General features: G+C 34.6%; 5 protein-coding genes across 5 annotated transcripts; 3 read left to right on the top strand and 2 right to left on the bottom strand.

Annotated features, from left to right (window-relative positions):
- Positions 1-1705: 1705 nt before the first annotated feature.
- Positions 1706-5731, top strand: LOC100256508 (mitochondrial import inner membrane translocase subunit Tim13). The gene is made up of 2 exons (XM_002277879.4): positions 1706-1875; positions 5303-5731. The coding sequence occupies exons 1-2, from the start codon at positions 1756-1758 to the stop codon at positions 5450-5452; spliced, it is 270 nt and encodes an 89-aa protein (XP_002277915.3). The 5' UTR covers positions 1706-1755; the 3' UTR covers positions 5453-5731.
- Positions 5531-9309, bottom strand: LOC100256417 (soluble inorganic pyrophosphatase 1). The gene is made up of 9 exons (XM_002271726.4): positions 9282-9309; positions 9043-9176; positions 8926-8954; positions 8788-8853; positions 8510-8617; positions 8323-8388; positions 8112-8232; positions 7941-8022; positions 5531-7855 (listed from the first exon to the last, which is right to left on the bottom strand). The coding sequence occupies exons 2-9, from the start codon at positions 9170-9172 to the stop codon at positions 7813-7815; spliced, it is 645 nt and encodes a 214-aa protein (XP_002271762.1). The 5' UTR covers positions 9173-9176; positions 9282-9309; the 3' UTR covers positions 5531-7812.
- On the bottom strand, positions 5749-6894 carry LOC100261507 (probable F-box protein At2g36090). Its single transcript, XM_010662058.3, has one exon. It carries the CDS (start codon positions 6892-6894, stop codon positions 5749-5751), a length of 1146 nt encoding a protein of 381 aa, XP_010660360.1.
- A 3256-nt stretch (positions 9310-12565) lies between the features above and the next one.
- Positions 12566-14139, top strand: LOC100251364 (protein DMR6-LIKE OXYGENASE 2). Its single transcript, XM_002277988.5, has 3 exons — positions 12566-13138; positions 13254-13575; positions 13743-14139. Exons 1-3 carry the CDS (start codon positions 12666-12668, stop codon positions 13992-13994), a joined length of 1047 nt encoding a protein of 348 aa, XP_002278024.1. The 5' UTR covers positions 12566-12665; the 3' UTR covers positions 13995-14139.
- A 3952-nt stretch (positions 14140-18091) lies between these two features.
- LOC100246227 (protein DMR6-LIKE OXYGENASE 2) lies at positions 18092-19866 on the top strand. The gene is made up of 3 exons (XM_002277968.4): positions 18092-18666; positions 18782-19103; positions 19525-19866. The coding sequence occupies exons 1-3, from the start codon at positions 18194-18196 to the stop codon at positions 19774-19776; spliced, it is 1047 nt and encodes a 348-aa protein (XP_002278004.1). The 5' UTR covers positions 18092-18193; the 3' UTR covers positions 19777-19866.
- The last annotated feature ends 271 nt before the right edge of the window (positions 19867-20137 follow it).

Here is a 20137-nt window from a genome sequence, read left to right as displayed (position 1 = left end):
TGGACTATGATGTCTCACCTGTTGGAGTTATTAATGGACCCCTTCCTAAGTCCCATAACATGCATAGCTTTAATGGGTCTACACACCTACCCTATAAGCTCACCAAGCCACCACTCCCCCACTACGTAGCTCTCCATTTGCCCCCCGCTTTTTGTCTTTGATGGCTTTGTTTTCTTTTCCTCCTGGATTGGGTTTGTGATACTTATTAGTTATTATAAAGATGGTTTGGGAAAAAAATATAATAAAAACTTTGAAGCAAGTTCTAAGAATCCTGTCTGCATCTGAGGCTTTAGAGGATTGCATCATCAGCTAATCTACTAGTACCCATTCACTCATCAACACCCAGAAGAAAAAAGGGAAGGAAAAACCAAATGAATGAAAGGAAAGTTTCTATGGTCCTATCTGGTTAGGTGTTGGACCACACCCTCCAGACTCCACCGGACCACCACCACCACCCACACTCTACCCTCCAGGCTATCTTTTATATTTCTTCTGTTGGCTCTATCTTTTCACCTCTCTCTCTCTCTGTCTCTCTCTAGTCCCTATTCCTTTCATACAATTGCATTTCTATATTCATATCCGATGTTGTGGTTTTGAGGTAATGTCTCATATTAATGCCTAGCTAGCTAGCTAGCTCTCATTGACTTCAAAAGTGAGTACCTAGCAAGGAAGGTTAATTTCTGAGAATACCATTTTTTCATAAACTCCATATCTAAAAAGAAAATTCTTGAAAATGAGTTGTCATAGTACTACTAGCTAGCCCCAATGGTACGCTTACATTATTGACTCTAACCATCCTTCCAATTGCTGCTGCTCAATATAAAAATCCCATTCCCACCTCAACTTGATGCTTTATATGATAAAAACCATCTGACCCCCCTTCCTCCTCATTGGTGGGATGTGATTCTACAAATCAAAGCTCATGACCCATACTTGAAACACATGGTCCGAAGCAATCAAGTTTGGTTGTAGGTAGATAGCTTTAGTACTAATCATCTAATCGGAACCATGTGTGATGTGTCATTTATATATATATATATATATGTATTCTATTTCAAGGGTCTCATGCATGTATTACGTCAAAAATGGGCTCCAAGTTTCCAACTATGTCAGGCTGGATTCATTATTCCCATTTAGAAAAATATTGTAATCAGACCTCTGGGATCTGACTCTATCCCTCGTATCTACACACACTAATGGTCAGAACTCAGAAGACATTCCACATCGTATAGTATAGCCCAGCCAGAAACTAATCTGCATTATCGTCAAGTATAAAATTTTAAAAACATTAATAAATTTTTATATTTTAAATGCAATTAATACTATCCATAATTATCATTCAATGAGCTGAAAGGGTTTTAGATATTGATTATGAATAAAACAAAAATATTCAAGGATCATTTAAAGAACACAAGTACTTTGTTTAAAGAATGTTTTAGATTTTTTTTATTAAATATTTAAATTTTTTTTTTAAGAATTTAAAATAACAAGAAATATCTCAACAGAGGTTTTTCAAGAATTTTAGTAATATTTTTGTACCGAAAAATACTAGTCATTGGGCTTAAGAACTCGTGGGTGGCAAATTGACTGGGCTTGCTCTGAATTGGGTGGCCCAATTGAAATCTCACTGGGCCGCCTTCAGCCCAAGGCCGTAGAGGAGTTTAGGTTGGGTGGAGCATGAAGGTCTTTAGGGCATTGGTTCTATGTATATATATCTAGGGTTTTAGCAGGGTTTGCAGAGATTGAAGAGAGGAGATGGATTCTTTTTCAACACATTCTCCATCAAGTGGATCGTCTCCTCAAATGTCAACGGAAGATTTCATGGACCAGCTCAAGACTCAGCTTGCCCAGGCCTACGCCGAGGAGTTCCTCGAGGTAGGCTATCAAATTTTCATTTTTATTTTTATGAATTTTATCAGTACAAGGGAATCAACTTCTGTCAAGTGATTTTTATGATCATCTACCCTGGTGGGATCGTTCTCCTTTCTTCGATAAACCCTCCATCCTTCCAGTCTAAACCCTCCCTAAATCGGTGGGATGCATCTTAGTAAACTTTTTATCTGCTTCTATTTTTAAATAATTTGATTTAATATCTAACTTCATTGATTGTAAATGATAGGATCAGTTCATTTGCATATGGTTTTCTGTTTTCCTCTTCACGGGTTTGCAGTTTGAGGTGAATTAATCTCTATATTTTGGATCAAAATAAGAAAGGATTGGAATATCATAATGAAAAGTTTGCCCAATGAGAACCATTTTATGAATTTTATCTGGAGAAGGTCCAAAAAAGGAGCTTCGGTTTGATTCAGGGTGCTAAGAAGAATTCTTTTGGATAAGAATGAGTAATCAAATGAAATAAAGCAGCTCAATGAGACCCCATGCCTACAGGCAAGAGCAAGCATCATATAACCTAATTGAGACTTTTTGGAACAGACTAAACTCTTCTTACCAACTTTTTGACTAAGAGCTAAAGTTATTTGTTCCCTAGCCTGCACTTGGGCATTGGCTAGGTTGCCAAATCTTTCTGACACTATCTAGCCTGGAGTTCAGCGCCAAAAATTTAGATGTTTATAATTTAAGAAATCATGTTTTCATGCCTTTGATGCTTGGCTAAAGTGGTAAAGGCTTGGAAATGATTTGTGGGAGATTTCAAGTTTAAGTCCCAATGAAGGACAAAAATTTACCTATCAAGAAAAAAGGAATCATGTTATTATATCTAATTGGGTCTGAGTGGCTAGTTCCCCAATGTATTATATCAAACAATGACATACTTGCTCATTATGAAATTGTGCTTATTGTTAATATTTGGAAGGAATCCAACCCTTCACTTTGATCTGATTTGCCTGACTGGGATTTGCTTGGAGGAGGTTCCTGTAATGTAGTTAGATGGGCTAGAGAGGTTTCTGGTTTAGTATAAGAAAATTTACTTGGAAATTTTAAATATTGCAATATTTCATCATCTTATCTCTAGTTACCTTTGTTTTTTTTTTTTTTTTTTTTTTTTTGTGAAATTTGGAGAGCAATATTAAACAATTTTCAAGTTGACTTGATGGAAAAATGTCAAGCTGTTGTGAAATGTGTTTAGCATGTTATATGGATAATATATCTATATATATGGTTGTGCCTTGTGGCAATTTTGCATACATCTTGTGTACTTTAGTGTGTTCTTTTTTGCACCTTTAATATATTATACTCACATATACAATGGTATGCAAGACGTACACAATGGGTACGAGAAGGCATTGCTAGAAAGTGAGAGAACACAAAAGTAATTATTCCTTCCCTCAACTAAATCTCTCCCAATCTACAAAATCAAGAGCACTTTAGCACTTGAACCTGCTGCTCCTCATTTTCTTACACTCTTTGATTTCATTCCTTCCAAATTGTGCAAAAAATGCATCGGCTTGAAACCTTCTTGTGTTTTCCTCTCACAAAAGAGTCATGTCAACTTAAAAGAGTCTCCCTCACCATAGAAAGAAGGATCCACACAATGCCACATATCTCTAGTTACCTTTGTTTTTTTTTTTTTTGTGAAATTTGGAGAGCAATATTGAACAATTTTCAAGTTGACTTGATGGAAAAATGTCAAGCTGTTGTGAAATGTGTTTAGCATGTTATTGGATAATATATCTATATATGTGGTTGTGCCTTGTGGCAATTTTGCATACATCTTGTGTACTTTAGTGTGTTCTTTTTTGCACCTTTAATATATTATACTCACATATACAATGGTATGCAAGACGTACACAATGGGTACGAGAAGGCATTGCTAGAAAGTGAGAGAACACAAAAGTAATTATTCCTTCCCTCAACTAAATCTCTCCCAATCTACAAAATCAAGAGCACTTTAGCACTTGAACCTGCTGCTCCTCATTTTCTTACACTCTTTGATTTCATTCCTTCCAAATTGTGCAAAAAATGCCTCGGCTCGAAACCTTCTTGTGTTTTCCTCCCACAAAAGAGTCATGTCAACTTAAAAGAGTCTCCCTCACCATAGAAAGAAGGATCCACACAATGCCACACAAAGAGAACAAAAGTTGTTATAGTGCCCTTACTTTGGCACAGTGTAGGAAAATGTGATCTATTGATTCCTCTTGGCTTTTGCAAAGGAGACATATGTTCATCGATAACCACCCTCTCTTTTGAAGCCGATCCAAAGTAAGCTCTTTAACCCAATTAGCTTCCCCTGCAAAAAAACTCACATTTGATAGGACCCATGAATTCCAAATAATGGTCACCGGGAAAGCAATTGCATGCCACAACTTTGGAATTGAATATAAAGATTTGATAGAGAAAACCCATTCCTAAAATCCATATAAACTGCTCTATCTTTCTCTTCCAACTTCACGGACCTTCCTTGTAAGCTTGAGAAAAATAATGAGTGAGCTTTTATGTATTTCATGGTATAATGACAATTATATAGATGTTTTCTCTTAGGAATCTTGGTCGATTGGGAGCCAGTATGTTAGCTTGATTTCCTAATAGTTCCATTTTGGTTCTATGGAACCATTTAGACATCTCAAAAATCATTGGGTGCTAGACAAGGCTCTAGAACATAGGGTTGCTCTATGTATTATAAGTAACTCCATTAGTTGCTCCCTCATAGACCATTATGCATGATTGTTGTCCTCAATGATTATATTGCTTCTCTAAGAAGAAACATTAGATGTTTTTTTATCTAATTCAATTAGTAAAACTTGATGTGATTTGAGCTTGCTGAATACCCTCTTTCCCATTCCATTCCCTTCTACATCTCTCTTTCTCTCTCTCTCTCTCTCTCTCTCTATGGATATACCTCCATGGAAAATAGTAATAATAAAACTTGATTTAAAGATATATCATGGTTCGCATCTCACATATTGCATTTTGCATGCGCCACTAGTAGTTTATGGGAGTAAGAAAGCAATGGAATGGTAGTGGTGGTAGTAATGCTAGTAGATGATATAGAAAAATATAGTTAGGACTGAAAATGGAACTAGAAATTGGACACTCTGTATCATCTACTGTCATTTGACACCTTGAGCATGACATTGGAACCTAAATGGTATCAGGTATGTTAAGAGAGTAAAAATCCTACTTCCCAATGGCGATCACCAAGAATAAGAGAGATTCATGTCAAAAGGGAATTCTAGAAACTTCATCGATGCATTAGAGAACTCATATTTTTTTTTGGTGCAAGAGGAACTTTCCAATTTTATCAAGGTGAAAATGCTGATAATTTTTTGCTCTATTTGTGCATGTCCTGATACTGATTATTTTTTGCTTTATATGATCTTTCTATTTTCTGCCACCTGTCATACAGACTGTGAGAGGAAAGTGCTTTGAGAAATGTATCACAAAACCAGGGTCAAGCTTGAGTGGGAGTGAGAGTAGCTGCATCTCTAGGTGTGTGGATCGCTACATTGAGGCCACGGGTATTATTAGCAAAGCTCTATTTAGTGCACCACGCTGAAACTGAGCAGAACAATATCCTGATGAAGATTAATGCTGCCAAATTTCAGAGGAACTGCAAACTGAAGAAACAAGCATATGTTTGGTAATGCTTTCTCAAGCAATAATCTGTTAACATTGAGTACTGATTTAATTACAGGCTTGAATGTCAGCCATATAGACCTTGCCCACACCTGGGCTTTATCATTGTTACTTCAATGCATGGATGGTTATCCTAACATTTGTGTGCTAGGCCTTTGATAGCATGCTCAGCTGACAATATACAAGTTTTTTACTAGAATCTTCATGGTGATATAGCTAGAAAAATATAGTACAAGCATAACAAAAGGTTATGAAGACAGCAATTTCAATTGATATACAAAGCCTATCAGCTAATGCTTCCCTGAGCTCCTTTCTCCTTTTAATCTCTCTCTTCTCCCTTTCAAACCTACGATATCCCTCTTCCAGCTCAAGGTGATTTTTACTGCGCAAGCAGTATAGAGCCCGATTCAGAACCATCAAACTCTTCCTGCCACTGAGAGGTGCCCCTGCCATGTCCTCAACATTCATACTAATTTCCCTCCACATAACAGGCCCTCCTCCTTCTGTCAGCATGCATTTAACCAATATCACACATTCAGCCAATTTGTGAGGAAGCAAATGCTCATCCATTGGTACGATGCACCCAAAACGCAGCATGTAGTCCATACCAGAGTGCCAGCTTCTCTGTACCAACAATGGCTTCCAGCTCGACAGATTGACAGCTTTCCCCTTTTTCTTGTCAAACAGCACCCAACTTAGCCTCAGGTCCTCTAGCTCTTTGCAAAAATCTCCCCTCCATCTTCCTTCCACATTAGAGAAGCATGGAAGGTTTCTTAGATTTTGATGCCTGTTGCTGGCAGCAGCATCATCATCATTGTCACCAATTGCTGTCCCGGACTTCGAGATCAATACATCCAGTTTAAAAGGGCAATTTGAGAACCACATCTGATGATCATTGGAAGTCTCATCCCAGTTGCATTCTGGGTCATTATAAACATCCACAGCCTCAGGTATACCATCTACTACCCTGGAGAGGATGCATTTCTTCTTGTAATAGATGTCTATCAGTGACACGAAATCAGAGGGCCAGGCGCAGGTGCGAAGTCCTGGGCATACTTGGTTTCCGGTGGTGTCTCTGGTGATATCATCGTATAAAACTAAAGGGTAGGAGTCAGCATAGAATTTGTTGAACCCACCAATGGAAGAAGATGAAATCAGGCTTTGGGCTTCTTCCAGTGCAGTGGAAGGCCATGTGGAGTGACACAGCTGTTGCCATAAGCTTTGGTCTTGAGCCACATCTCGGACATCAGAACAGGCGCAGGCAGCAGCTGCCACCGACGAACCATCGAGTCGAGCAATAATATCTGAGAGAAGGTCCCTATTGAGTCTCTGGAATTCGCAGGAGGGAGAGGGGAACTCCATGGTGGAAATCTATCTGCTTTCCTTCTGGTTTGAACCTGGTTTGAACTTCGAAGAATGTAAGAGACCAACATATAAATATGCCAAAGACTACCCGTCGACCATATAGGCACAGACGTGTTGGTGTTGTGTTCCAATTCCTTTGCCACATGAGCTAATCAAATAATCAAAGTCCTTATCTCCAACTTATAATCATCAATGACAATTAACAATTGCCAGCTCATAACCGTGTACGAGGACAGAAGCTCATGGCCGTAATTAATAATCCTAGGTGATACAGATGGCTGAGGTGGGTACTAATCCACCAAAATTATACAAGCAGCTTATCCTCCTTTTATCTTTTTGTGTTTGTTTTTTGCATAGACATCCGACAGCGATAAAGCCGGTCGACAACCAGGAAGGTGTGCGACTGCTATGGGAATTATTATTACAAGTTCACATTTTCATGGGCCAAGCCAACCACAAATATTTCAGATTTCAGGCTTGGGGTGGGCTTCCCCCTTGGACTGTTTGGTTTTAAAAGTCAAAGACAAGAGAAAACAGCAAGTTGGTAACGATGAAATTATATAGAAAAACAAACTTATTCTAATGGGGGTCTGAACCCACTGGGCCAGGCCATCTAAGATATTGCTCTAGGAATTGATGGACCTTGAAGCAATTTATTAAAAAAATGTGGAAAGTGTAAGGAAATGAGAAAAAAAAATGGATCTTAATTTCAAGGGTTTACAACTTTATCGAAAGGCAACACAAACAACTGATTCAAATAACAAGACTTCACCTTTATTTTGTTGGCATAGGATTATTTAGCCTTACAAGCTTAGAAAATTGCTTAGTACAAAAATTATGAGGTATGCAGCCACCCCTTTCTTTTTCAATCGCCATCCATACAAATGAATTATTATGGAATATGCCCCCATTTGCTCATCTCCTCAAGCTCTGCAATATATACTCAGCATAAAGGTCACTGCACCATTTGGGAAAAAGAACATGTTAGAAGCTGAAATCTCTACTTGAGTTTAAGGTAAGTTGTTATCAGATTAGAGGCTTACATGGAATGCTGGACAGCTTGATGAGCAGAACTTGAAGGTAAGAAATCATTCACGGCAACCTCCTTGTTCTCATTCTTTTTATCTGAATTGTTTGTCAAGAAAAAATTTGTCTATTGTTCATCCCCTTAACAAATTTTCATGAAAGGTTGAACTGAAAGATGAAAAGGATACAGTCTTCAAAGAATCGCCGGATCTCAGCTAGTCTATGAGGTGGAAGCTCTTTGATGTCAGTGTAGTGTCGATATTCTGGATCGTCAGCGCATACAGCAATGATCTTATCGTCATTCTCTCCCTGGTATGAATAAAGAACTGAATTTCATATGCCTCAACTCACTGTGAAGAACTAATGGTTGCATGATTTGCTTGAGAGAAATGACATCACCTGATCAATCATGGGCATCAGCCCAATGGCCCTGGCTCGAAGAAAACAGCCAGGAACAACTGGTTCCTGTTCAAAAATGTCAGTTTGAGCTTGTAAAAACACTTCCAATCTACTCGCCCACAACTGTTTAGTTGCAAAACAAAGACGAGCTCTTATTATTGATTAAATGCTATCTAGTTTGAACTACCTGCATGAGGATTAAAACATCCAGTGGATCATTGTCTTCACATAGGGTACGGGGAATGAATCCATAGTTATGAGGATACACCACAGATGAATATAAGACACGGTCGACCTGGGCATTGATGTTAAACAATAGAAAAAACATTCCCATCATATGAAGGCATGCATACATAACAAAATGGAAGAAAAAACAGATCTCCATCAATGGTGATTTGGTGCTCAAATATCCAAATCATGTGGAAAAATGTCTGGAAATTAAAGCACTTCAGGGTTCAGTCTTACCTTAATCAGCCCAGTTTTCTTGTCAAGCTCATACTTAACTTTACTTCCTTTCGTTATCTCAACAACCTGCACCAAGGGAGTAGACGATGAATGACAGAAAATAAATGAGGGATAAGAATCAGAAGAATGATGGCATACACAGTTGACAATTTGAGGAGCTCCAGGTCCTGCATATATACAAGGTATACAAAAACCGTTAGTTTCCAAATGGAGGCTGCAATTTGAACTATGAACATAACCATTCTCGAGACACACCAATCTCAAGATCATGCCAGGGATGAGCAGCAACCGATCTCCTTGACATTGATGAGAGGATCCTCTCATTCAAGGAGGATGGGCGTTGTGAAGCATCGTAAAGTTCGGTTTTTTTTTGTCCATCACCCATTTTTCTGACATGATTAACAACATTAAAGTGCTGATATTGTTACAAATACAATATGTAAAAATGCAAGGCAGATACCAACAGAAAGCTCTCTATTAACAACAGAACCCACCTAAGATTGAGGGAAGAAGGCCAATATAGGTAAGAAGGTCAGGGTGCTCAAGAACAGGCAGACGGGATCCAAGTATTGCTTGGTCGTATGGTATGGTTTATATAGGTAAGGTCAGTTCCTGAGACATTGCCACATGATGAGAGGAGAGCAAATGTAGAGGACACCTACTCCTAGGTTGCTGACTTTTCAAATTTCTTACATTTTCCTATATATAAAATACTGATAACAGAACCCATTCTCAATCCGAGAGTTTGGACCTCAAACTAGTCATGAAGACTGCAAATATTACTGGGTCACAAAGGTAGGCTGTAACAAGGCTATCTATTTGGTTAGAGAGGAGTTGTGCTATTCTCAAGGCTAGCCAGGCTCTGGTGTTTGGGTAGCTTTGTCACTATATATATTTACACTACGGGTAATTTTCTGAAAGATAAGAAGGATGATATGTTGTAACATGAAAATGCAAGTATATGGTATCATATTAAAACTTAAAATCTCAATTGTTCAAGTATATGATTAAATTAAGATTGTTGAATGTATGTACAAAGAAATAAGATTTTGTATGAAAAAAATGAAACCAAAACTTTTTTCTCACATGTATAAGCTTTTCTCTGAAGACTTAGGTGATGTTTGTTTTTTGGCTGAATAGAAAAAACCAAATTTGACATCATCTAGTATAACTAATGTGAACTTGTTATCAATAGATTCAGTTTACTTATGTTGGATGATGTAAACAAGTTACTTTTAATTAAATAAAAAAAGTTAAATATTTTGATTTTTTTTATTCAACCAAAAAATAAACACTACCTTAATTTTGAATTTGAATTCAATTTTTACCTTTTCTATATTTTAATTACTTTTCTTTTTTATTTTTATTTTTTGTATTTTCTTAGCAACCAAATATAACCTATGGGGAGAAATTCTCGATCATATTTAACTTATTGTTTGTGAAGAAGCTAAAATTCTTGGTGCATAATTAAAATTTTATTCCACAATTTGTTGGATACAGGGAAGGATGTTGGTGAAGGGGAGAACCTCTTTAGTAATCACAAGAGTTATCGAATGACCCTTTAGTTGCATGGTTGGGGTCTTATATAGCTTGTGGGTCTGCTGTTGAAGCAGGGTTTTCCACATTTTGTTGGCCAAGGTTTACTATGAGATAGATTTTTATACGAATATAGGGACTAAAAGTCAAGAAAATTTGTGATTAAGTTGCAATTTTTGGCACTTCCCCTTCCTTCACTATCATTTTAATTGAGCAGGTAAATGAGGAGGAGAAGAGAAAGAGAAAGGAAAGAGAAGGAACAAGTGTATCGTCGTTGTCATTGTGAATTGTATGGAAATGAATTGGACACCTCCATTTACCAGTGAGAAAATGTATGGCGAGGACCCAAACAGAGCATGGGTGGACAAGGTAGAGAGATCCGAGGAGATGATGGCTGACCTAGGTGAAACAATGTCACTCTCTTATGTCATTCTCACCCATCTCTTTACTAGGCTCATTACCAACCTCATATTATAAAAGGGAGAATCACTAATTAGGGTAGATAGGATGTGATAATTATTAGGAAAGGTGACTCATCTCATAAATTTTTGGATGATAATTTGACCTTTAAATGTGTTTTTTATATTATCTATAAATAAATTTGAAATGGTCAATGATGTGGGGTCCACACATGATGATAAGTACAAGTAATTAATGGTAAATTTCTTCGGCTAAAAAAAATTGTTGTTCACTTTTGAACAATCAAGTTACTATTAAAAATTTGCTATTTTTTCTCTCTTTTTTTTTTCAAAAAAATTTAGATTTTTTAAAGAACCTCGTAAAAAAATAATTTTCAATATCTCATAAATAAAAATCATATCTTAATGTTATTATATCGTTTTATATATGAAACATACAATTAAAAACTTTGTTATCATAATAAAATGAATAATTATTTTTAAGAAGCACTTATCAATTGAATAATATATAAATATTCAATTGAATAACACATAACTATTAAATAGAATACCTTGCAACTATTCATTGGGTAATATAGCACATAAAAAAATTAAACAAAAATAAATTAAATTACGTTGTAATATATTATAATAATAGTGTTTTTGTATTGTAAGTATAATACATTTATGTCATACCTATATTTTATTACAAAAGCAATAATTCTAAAAATGTTTATTTATGCCCTATTAGTATTAACATATCATATCAGTATATTAACAAGATATTAAAATTTATTTGACAATTTATATATATATATATATAAACTGATAGTTTCATGAATTCAAATTAATATTTCATTTAGTTTCAAAAATGATTTATAATATAAATATGCTTTGAAATATGGTATGATCATACAAAATTATCACTTTTATAAAAAATTTCAAATTTTTTCCAACTAGGTTTTATTGTAATGTATTGTAATGTAAGTATATTTATATTATAATTATAACATATTTTTGTTGTATCTATATTTTATAATAAAAGTAATAATCTAGAAAATCACTTTTCATACCTCATTAATATTCAACATATCAAATGTAGTAACATCACATGCATTGAGGGAAAAAAAAAAAAAAAAAACTATCTAAAGGAAAAAAAACTATATAAATTTTTAAAAATTATTTTATTATAAAAAATAAAAAATAATCAAACGTTCTTCATCATTTTCTTATTCTTTTTAGATAATATAAATGAAAAAATAAATATTTTTATCTTCCACGAATTTAATATAAAAATATAATTTATCAATTTAAAATTAATATATATATATATATGAAAAAAATCATCATTTTTATTATAAAATTATGAAATTTATTTTTTTCTTAATAAAATTAAAAATTAGAATAAAAATAAAAAAATGTAAAAATAAAATACAATAAATGATATTTTGATAATATTTTTTAGAAGTATTTTTTTTTTAATTAACAGATTTAAATAACAAATTATATTATCATTATATATAATAATCATAAGAGTAATCCAAAATTTTGATTTAAAATTTGAACCTCAATAATCACATATCACAGATCATAAATACCCTAACAAACAAGTACTTTAAATATTTTAATTTTAAAAGTTTTAATTAAAGTACAATTTTGGTATTTAAGGTTTTTATTGTCCTCCCCCGATCAAAAGAGATTACCCTCCCTAATAATTGTGCCACCCATCCCCTAATTCTTCCATTATAAAATCAACACGCCAACCACTAGGAGGCCCACATCTAAGATGTAATTGGTCATTGGAGGGTGACTGAAGCATCTTGTTGAGCATAAATACGAGGTCACCCTGATGATCAGCCTCAACATCAGCCTCAGCCTTATTTCAGCTCAACAGCCAACCCCCACTTGTGAATTTGCAGATTTCGCCTAGGCCAAAAGCTAGCCATGGTTCCTAGCACCACAAAGTTGTTACTGACAGACATGGTTTTAGGTGTCGACCATGTTCCTTCAAACTACGTTCGACCCCCCTCTGAGCGTCCTAATTTTAAGGATGTCCAGGCATCAGATGTCTCCATTCCTCTCATAGACCTACAGGACCTCCAGGGTCCTGGCCGCCCTGATGTTGTCAAACAGATTGGCCAAGCCTGCCAACACAGTGGTTTCTTCCAGATTCAAAACCATGGGGTGTCCGAGACCATGATCAGTAACATTTTGAGGCTAGCCAGAGACTTTTTCCAGCTGCCAGAAAGCGAGAGGCTCAAGAACTACTCAGACAATCCTTCCAATCCAGTCAGGCTCTCCACTAGTTTTAATGTTAAGACAGAAAAGGTAGCCAACTGGAGGGATTTCTTGAGGCTCCATTGTTACCCTCTGGAGGACTATGTCCATCAATGGCCTTCCAATCCTCCATCTTTCAGGTAAGTTTTGGATAAGCTACCTTACCTACAAGCCTGCTTTTGGTTTCATTAATTATTTTCAGTTAAATCTGACCAACATGCAGTTACATGTACATAATTCCTTGATGATATATAGGGAGGATGTGGCTGAGTATTGCACCAGTATCAGAGCACTAGTACTGAGACTGCTGGAAACCATTTCTGAGAGCTTAGGCCTCGAGAAGAACTACGTAAGTGGGGTGCTGGGCAAGCATGGGCAGCACATGGCTATGAACTACTATCCGCCGTGCCCGCAACCAGAGCTAACTTATGGGTTGCCTGGACATACTGATTGTAGTTTAATCACAGTTCTTCTCCAAGACGATGTACCCGGGCTTCAGGTTTTAAGAAATGGAAAATGGGTGTCAGTCAATCCTATTCCGAATTCCTTCATTGTCAACATCGGTGACCACATGCAGGTAAATTCTGATCTTGATTCTTCCACAATATTAAAAATCAACAAAGCCCCACCTGCAAAAATGAGGAAAATTGCCTTTGAAAAGTTCAAACAGTTTCTGAAAAGAGTGGAACCCATCTCTTATTTGTTTTCTTTCTTTTTCTGAAAACGTGAGGCCATGTGAATCAGGTAATCAGCAATGATCGATACAAGAGCGTGCTGCATCGAGCTGTGGTGAACTGCAACAAGGATCGAATCTCCATCCCAACTTTCTACTGCCCATCACCAGATGCTGTAATAGGCCCTTCCCCAGAACTAGTCGACGATGATCACCCAGCTGTCTATAGGAATTTCACTTGCGAGGAATACTACACTCAGTTTTGGAACAGAGGGCTTGCAACTGAGTCCTGCTTGGACACGTTCAAAGCATCTACCACTTGACTTTTCTTCCCTGCCAGTTTCTGGAATGCTTGAAATGTGCTATGGTATCTTAAAATCTTCTTTAATCTATGTATTTCATGAGTGTTAATCACTTTATTTGAAGAGCCTTGGGCAATAAGACTGCAAATTGTCAAATATTTTTTCATTTTGGCACCTGTGAATGATCTTACTACACCAGTCTTTGATCTGATTGAGTTTTCTTAACCATGAAAATGGGGCTGTATTGTCAGTTCTCACTGAGAGAATATATACCTTCTTCCCTCACCATCATGGCATTTGAATATGTACGATGATCTCAGCTCTGGCCCTTATCCCGCTTTCTGAATTGTTGGACGCCCTCATGCTCTAATAATTTGCTAAATCCCAACTATTCGACATTAAAAATATTTTCATACTTTATAACCCCAAAGCTAAATACAACAACATCCAGCCCCCAATCAACCTCTACAATTCGGGCTGAAATGGTCTACTCCATCCATGGGGCAGTTGTACTGCCTTTTGCATGAAGGAACAATTGTGTTTTGGACATGTTAAAAAATTAAGTATTGATATCTATAAGTTCACCATTTAACCAAAAAAGTGTGAAAATTGATAAAAAAATATATGAATTTTTTATATTTCCTAAAATGTCTTTCATTGACTATGAAAAAAAAAAAAAAAAGCAAAAAAACATTAATTTAAATTTTATTCATTTTATAAACCTTAATAAAATTTAATATAATTTAGTGATTTGAAAAAAAAATACGCCCTTTCCCAAAAAAATAAAAATAAATTATTATTAGTATTATTATTTAAAATTCAAACATCTTAAAAAATATATATATATTTAAAATTATGCATAAAGAAATAACTAAAAATATGTCAAATTTATTTTTTTAAAATGATATATTTTTAAAAAATTTAGTTTTCTAAAAATAATAAATTTTTAGAATAATTATTAAAAAAGGAATTGAGATCAAAAAATTTATCAAACATTCTTCGTATTTTATATCCCTCCATCAATAATGCAATTTGTATAGAATAAAGTTTGCAATTTGTACGGAATAAAATTTAATTATCGGCGCATCGGATTCAAAACACGATTGTCCCACGAAGGAATTCCCATCACAAAAGGCAATAATAGCATGTGAACGTGTGGGCGAGAGGGACCAGAGGGTGTGCGGCTTTGAATATGGCCACGATAACTTTGCCGTGGCCCTTGAAAAATTTTTTGGGAAAATCATTGGAAACAAGTATTTTATTGGGGCCCGACACAAGTCCGTGCCGTCATTTAATTATATTATTTTTATTAGAAAACTCCTATATATGGAAATGGGAATGCCATAAACGTTTGAATTTGAACAATAAAATAACCTACGACAAAAAATTTGGCATCTTTTCATTAAATTTTATGGAATTCTCTTTTAATTTACAATTTAAATCATTCAAGTCTTACTTAAATTCAAACAATTATACCAAGATATTAAAAAATATATATATATATAGAAAAGAAAGAAAAAAAAAACCATCATTTTCAAGAGAATAACATGTGTTTAATGTTTAATATTTGGTTGGAAACAGGTTTTTGAAATAATTTTATATTTCTTAAAATAATAAAATAGGAAAACATGTTTTATAATATAAAAAAAAAATAGAAAATAAGGGTTTGATTGGATTTTCATGATTGTTTTTTATAATAGTTTTCTATTTTTTATGATAAAAAAAATAAGAAAACATCTTTGATAAATAGAAAATTGTTCTCTTTTTTTTAAAAAAAAAAAAACAAAAAATATTACATTTTCAAATAATATCGTTTATATAGTTATTTTCACTTATTTTCTAAGACTTATTTTAAAAAATAATTATACAAATATAACAATTAAAATTAAAGTATTAAATATAGAAATTACTTTTTTAAATATATTTAAAAATATTAACAACATGTTAAAAACATTTCAAATTCGAAAATAAATTTGTGTTCTATAAAACATTAAATAATGGTTTTCAAAAACTGTTTTCAAAAATTGTTTTCAAAACCAATTACCAAACTAGATCTAAACTATTTAAAAAAATATTTTTTTAATTGTTTTCCTATAAAAAAACATATTTTTGAGGGATATTTTAAAAAATAATTATATAACTATGAATAGTGATTAAAAATAAAATATTATAAATAAAAGTTGTTTTTAAAATATATTTATGAAATAAAAAAATATTTCAAAATTTCAAAAAGACTTTTATTTTGAGAAAAAGAAAAGAAAGAAAGAAAAGTGAAGCAATAAGTGTACCACCATCATTATGAATAGTGATGAAAACAAGTTGGGCAACTCCATTTATTAGTGACTAAAATTAGGTAGGTGGGGCTCAAAATGTTGTTAAAGATATTAAAGTTTTGCATAATTGTTATAAAGTTCATGAATTTTTTTGGATAAAAATATCATTTATCATTCACACATCTCTTTTTCTTGATTCTCATAGGTTTTTTCCAATATCAAACCATTAAAAATACGTAAATATTGTTTACATATGAATAAATATAAAATATAATTCATTTTTTTTATTTACATTTTCACACATGTACAAAAAAACTTATACTAAATATACATGTCTTTTACCAGTCCATCTATTGTGAATATATTTTGATTTTTTTTCTTGTTTATTTTTCATATCAATAGAAATATTGTTTACACATATGAATGGATATTAAATATTTTTTTTCACATATATATAAGATGCTTGTACTAAATTTATAAGGCATTTGTACCACACTATATAAATATTAGTATATTAGTTGCATGAGGCTATAAAAGTATGCATATTATGAATATATATTTTTTTGTTTTTATGAATGTTAATAAAAATATGAAATTTTTTTATATATTTAACATAATTATCTTATATATGTGTAAATATATGGGAAAAAAATTATATTTAACATTTATACATGTGTATAAATAAATTATATTGTGTGTGAGAGAGAGTTACGGTCGTTATTTAATTAAATTTAAAAAAAATTTCAAAATTTCAAAATAAAAAATAACAATACTTACATATAAAATTATATTTAACATTTTATACATGTGTATAAATAAATTATATTGTGTGAGAGAGAGAGAGTTATGATAGTTATTCAATTAAATTTAAAAAAAATCAAAAAATCAAAATAAAAAATAAAAAAACTTAAATATTAAATAAATTAATATAAAAATTTCTTAAATAGTTATTATTTAATTAAATTTTAAAAATAAAAAATTTCAAATTTTCAAAATAAGAAATAATAATAAAACATTAAGTTAATAAAAAGTAAATTAAGATAATAGTTTGAACTTGAAAAAAATAAACACTAGATGAATATTAAATAGATTTAAAAAAATATTTATTATTTTAAAATTTTTTGAAATCCTAATATATTAATTATTGTAGTACTTAATTGTTAATTATTATAAGTACTTAACTATTAATTATTATGAGTATTTAATATATTTTTTTAAATGGCTTTGAAGGGTATTTTGGGTATTGACGATGATAATTGAACCTTACGTCCTCGGGAGGAATAACCCTAAATAAAATACCTACGATGGGATGGACATGACGGAGAGAACGGCAGGTGAAGAGATCTGAAGAGATTGTGGTTGACGTCAGTGAGCTGATGTCATTCTACCATGTCACTTGGGTGTACGTCAGCCAATTCGTATGTCACCCACCTTCTATATATTTTTTTCGTACACTCATTACCAACCTAGATTATAAAATCAAGACGCTAGACACTACATATTTCACTTGATTACACACGCTAACAGCCATATTCTACTGGGTTACGGCATTTGGCTTAATGGACACCACTTCGTGTATGTCGGCACCATTGCACTTTTTAATTAGAAACACTAGCTAGCACACGCTTCTTTATGTGCATGCTTAGTTTATGAGTAGCGTTTTTCATATGGAATATCATATGGACTGGATTTTTATTTTATTTTTTGCTGGAATTCCACTTTGGGCTTGCAGTGAAATCTGAACCACCGCAACGTGGGCTGGTCAGGGTCACATGTGAGGTGCAACCGTGGTCCGTGTGTAATTGTCAGGTAATTGAAGCAGCTTGTTGTGTATATATAAGAGGACACCCTGATGATCAGCCTCAACATCAGCCTCAGCCTTATTTCAGCTCAACAGCCAACCCCCACTTGTGAATTTGCAGATTTCGCCTAGGCCAAAAGCTAGCCATGGTTACTAGCACCACAAAGTTGTTACTGACAGACATGGTTTTAGGTGTCGACCATGTTCCTTCAAACTACGTTCGACCCCCCTCTGAGCGTCCTAATTTTAAGGATGTCCAGGCGTCAGATGTCTCCATTCCTCTCATAGACCTACAGGACCTCCAGGGTCCTGGCCGCCCTGATGTTGTCAAACAGATTGGCCAAGCCTGCCAACACGATGGTTTCTTCCAGATTAAAAACCATGGGGTGTCCGAGACCATGATCAGTAACATGTTGAGGCTAGCCAGAGACTTTTTCCAGCTTCCAGAAAGCGAGAGGCTCAAGAACTACTCTGACAATCCTTCCAAGACAACCAGGCTCTCCACTAGTTTTAATGTTAAGACAGAAAAGGTAGCCAACTGGAGGGATTTCTTGAGGCTCCATTGTTACCCTCTGGAGGACTATGTCCATGAATGGCCTTCCAATCCTCCAACTTTCAGGTAAGTTTTGGATGAGCTACGTTGCCTAAAAGCCTGCCTTTTGTTTCATTAATTATTTTCAGTTAAATCCGATCAACATGCAGTTATATGCACAAAATTTCTTGCTGATATATAGGGAGGATGTGGCTGAGTATTGCACTAGTACCAGAGAACTAGTACTGAGACTGCTGGAAGCCATTTCTGAGAGCTTAGGCCTTGAGAAAAACTATGTAAAAGGGGTATTAAGCAAGCAGGGGCAGCACATGGCTATGAACTACTATCCACCATGCCCGCAACCAGAGCTGACCTATGGGTTACCTGGACATACTGATCCCAATTTAATCACTGTTCTTCTCCAAGATGATGTGCCTGGGTTGCAGGTCTTAAGGAATGAAAAATGGGTGGCAGTCAATCCTATTCCAAATACCTTCATTATCAACATTGGTGACCAAATGCAGGTAAATTTTGATTTCAATTCTGACACAGTCTAAACAACATAGGTCCACCTGCAAAAATAAGGAAATTTTCCCTTGAATAAGTTGATACGTTACTAAACTTCAAATGACCACAAGCCAGTTGTCATGACAATGTAAAAGGGAGCACTGGGGTCTATTGTTTAGAATGAACCGCTATATCGACCACAAGTAGAACATTTCAGATGCGCTTTAAGTACTAAGTTCTAACTACCATATATTTCCCACAATTTTTCCTTTTAAAGACTACATAAATGCGTGGTGTACAATTCAAAGTGAGGATAAAGAAAAATCATGGTCCTCATTTTTGAAAGGAGCGAAACCCAGTTGAAATATTGAAATGGCCTCGCTTTCCTGTCCAAGGACTGGGGCATTATGGACTGATATGGTCTGCTTTTTCCGTCAGGTAATCAGCAATGATCGATACAAGAGTGTGCTGCATCGAGCTGTGGTGAACTGCAACAAGGACCGGATCTCCATCCCAACGTTCTACTGCCCATCACCAGATGCTGTAATAGGCCCTGCCCCGGAACTAGTCAAGGATGATCGCCCAGCTGTCTATAAGAATTTCACTTACGGGGACTACTACACTCAATTTTGGAACAGGGGGCTTGCAACAGAGTGTTGCTTAGACACGTTCAAAATATCACCCACCTGAGGTGAATGAAATGTGCTATTGTATCTTAAATTCTTCTTTAATGTACTTGATGGGTTTTAATTAATCTAGTTGAAGATCCTTCTACGAGAAGATTGCTACTTGTTAAACATTTTCATTTTCGCACCTTTGAATGATCTCCACCAGTCTTTGATCTGATTGAGTTTTGTTACGTTGGTGTAACTGGGGCCAGAAATCACTTCTCCAAGAACCAAGTGGGACTAAGAGCAAATGTCTACATTTTTCCTACCCACTCGTAGCATCTGGATAGATGTCATGCTCTCTGCTTTTGCCCTGATTTCCCCTTTCTAAAATATGGGTTACCTTTTAAAATTTGGGTGCTACAACTCTCAAATTATTTACT

The sequence above is a fragment of the Vitis vinifera genome, chromosome 2, assembly GCF_030704535.1.
Source record: "Vitis vinifera cultivar Pinot Noir 40024 chromosome 2, ASM3070453v1".
Taxonomy (NCBI): Eukaryota; Viridiplantae; Streptophyta; class Magnoliopsida; order Vitales; family Vitaceae; genus Vitis; species Vitis vinifera.
This window is presented reverse-complemented; position numbering and strand designations above follow the sequence as displayed.

Excerpts from the sequence above, each read along its gene's own strand:
- LOC100246227 (XM_002277968.4), top strand. The coding sequence starts at position 18,194 with ATGGTTACTAGCACCACAAAGTTGTTACTGACAGACATGGTTTTAGGT. Across the intron at positions 18,667-18,781 it reads TCCAATCCTCCAACTTTCAG|GGAGGATGTGGCTGAGTATT; the intron begins GTAAGTTTTGGA and ends GCTGATATATAG. Across the intron at positions 19,104-19,524 it reads ACATTGGTGACCAAATGCAG|GTAATCAGCAATGATCGATA; the intron begins GTAAATTTTGAT and ends TTTTTCCGTCAG.
- LOC100251364 (XM_002277988.5), top strand. The coding sequence starts at position 12,666 with ATGGTTCCTAGCACCACAAAGTTGTTACTGACAGACATGGTTTTAGGT. Across the intron at positions 13,139-13,253 it reads TCCAATCCTCCATCTTTCAG|GGAGGATGTGGCTGAGTATT; the intron begins GTAAGTTTTGGA and ends GATGATATATAG. Across the intron at positions 13,576-13,742 it reads ACATCGGTGACCACATGCAG|GTAATCAGCAATGATCGATA; the intron begins GTAAATTCTGAT and ends CATGTGAATCAG.
- LOC100256417 (XM_002271726.4), bottom strand. The coding sequence starts at position 9,172 with ATGGGTGATGGACAAAAAAAAACCGAACTTTACGATGCTTCACAACGC. Across the intron at positions 8,389-8,509 it reads ATGTTTTAATCCTCATGCAG|GAACCAGTTGTTCCTGGCTG; the intron begins GTAGTTCAAACT and ends ATTTTTGAACAG. Across the intron at positions 8,233-8,322 it reads TGATGCCCATGATTGATCAG|GGAGAGAATGACGATAAGAT; the intron begins GTGATGTCATTT and ends TATTCATACCAG.
- LOC100256508 (XM_002277879.4), top strand. The coding sequence starts at position 1,756 with ATGGATTCTTTTTCAACACATTCTCCATCAAGTGGATCGTCTCCTCAA. Across the intron at positions 1,876-5,302 it reads ACGCCGAGGAGTTCCTCGAG|ACTGTGAGAGGAAAGTGCTT; the intron begins GTAGGCTATCAA and ends CCTGTCATACAG.
- LOC100261507 (XM_010662058.3), bottom strand. The coding sequence starts at position 6,894 with ATGGAGTTCCCCTCTCCCTCCTGCGAATTCCAGAGACTCAATAGGGAC.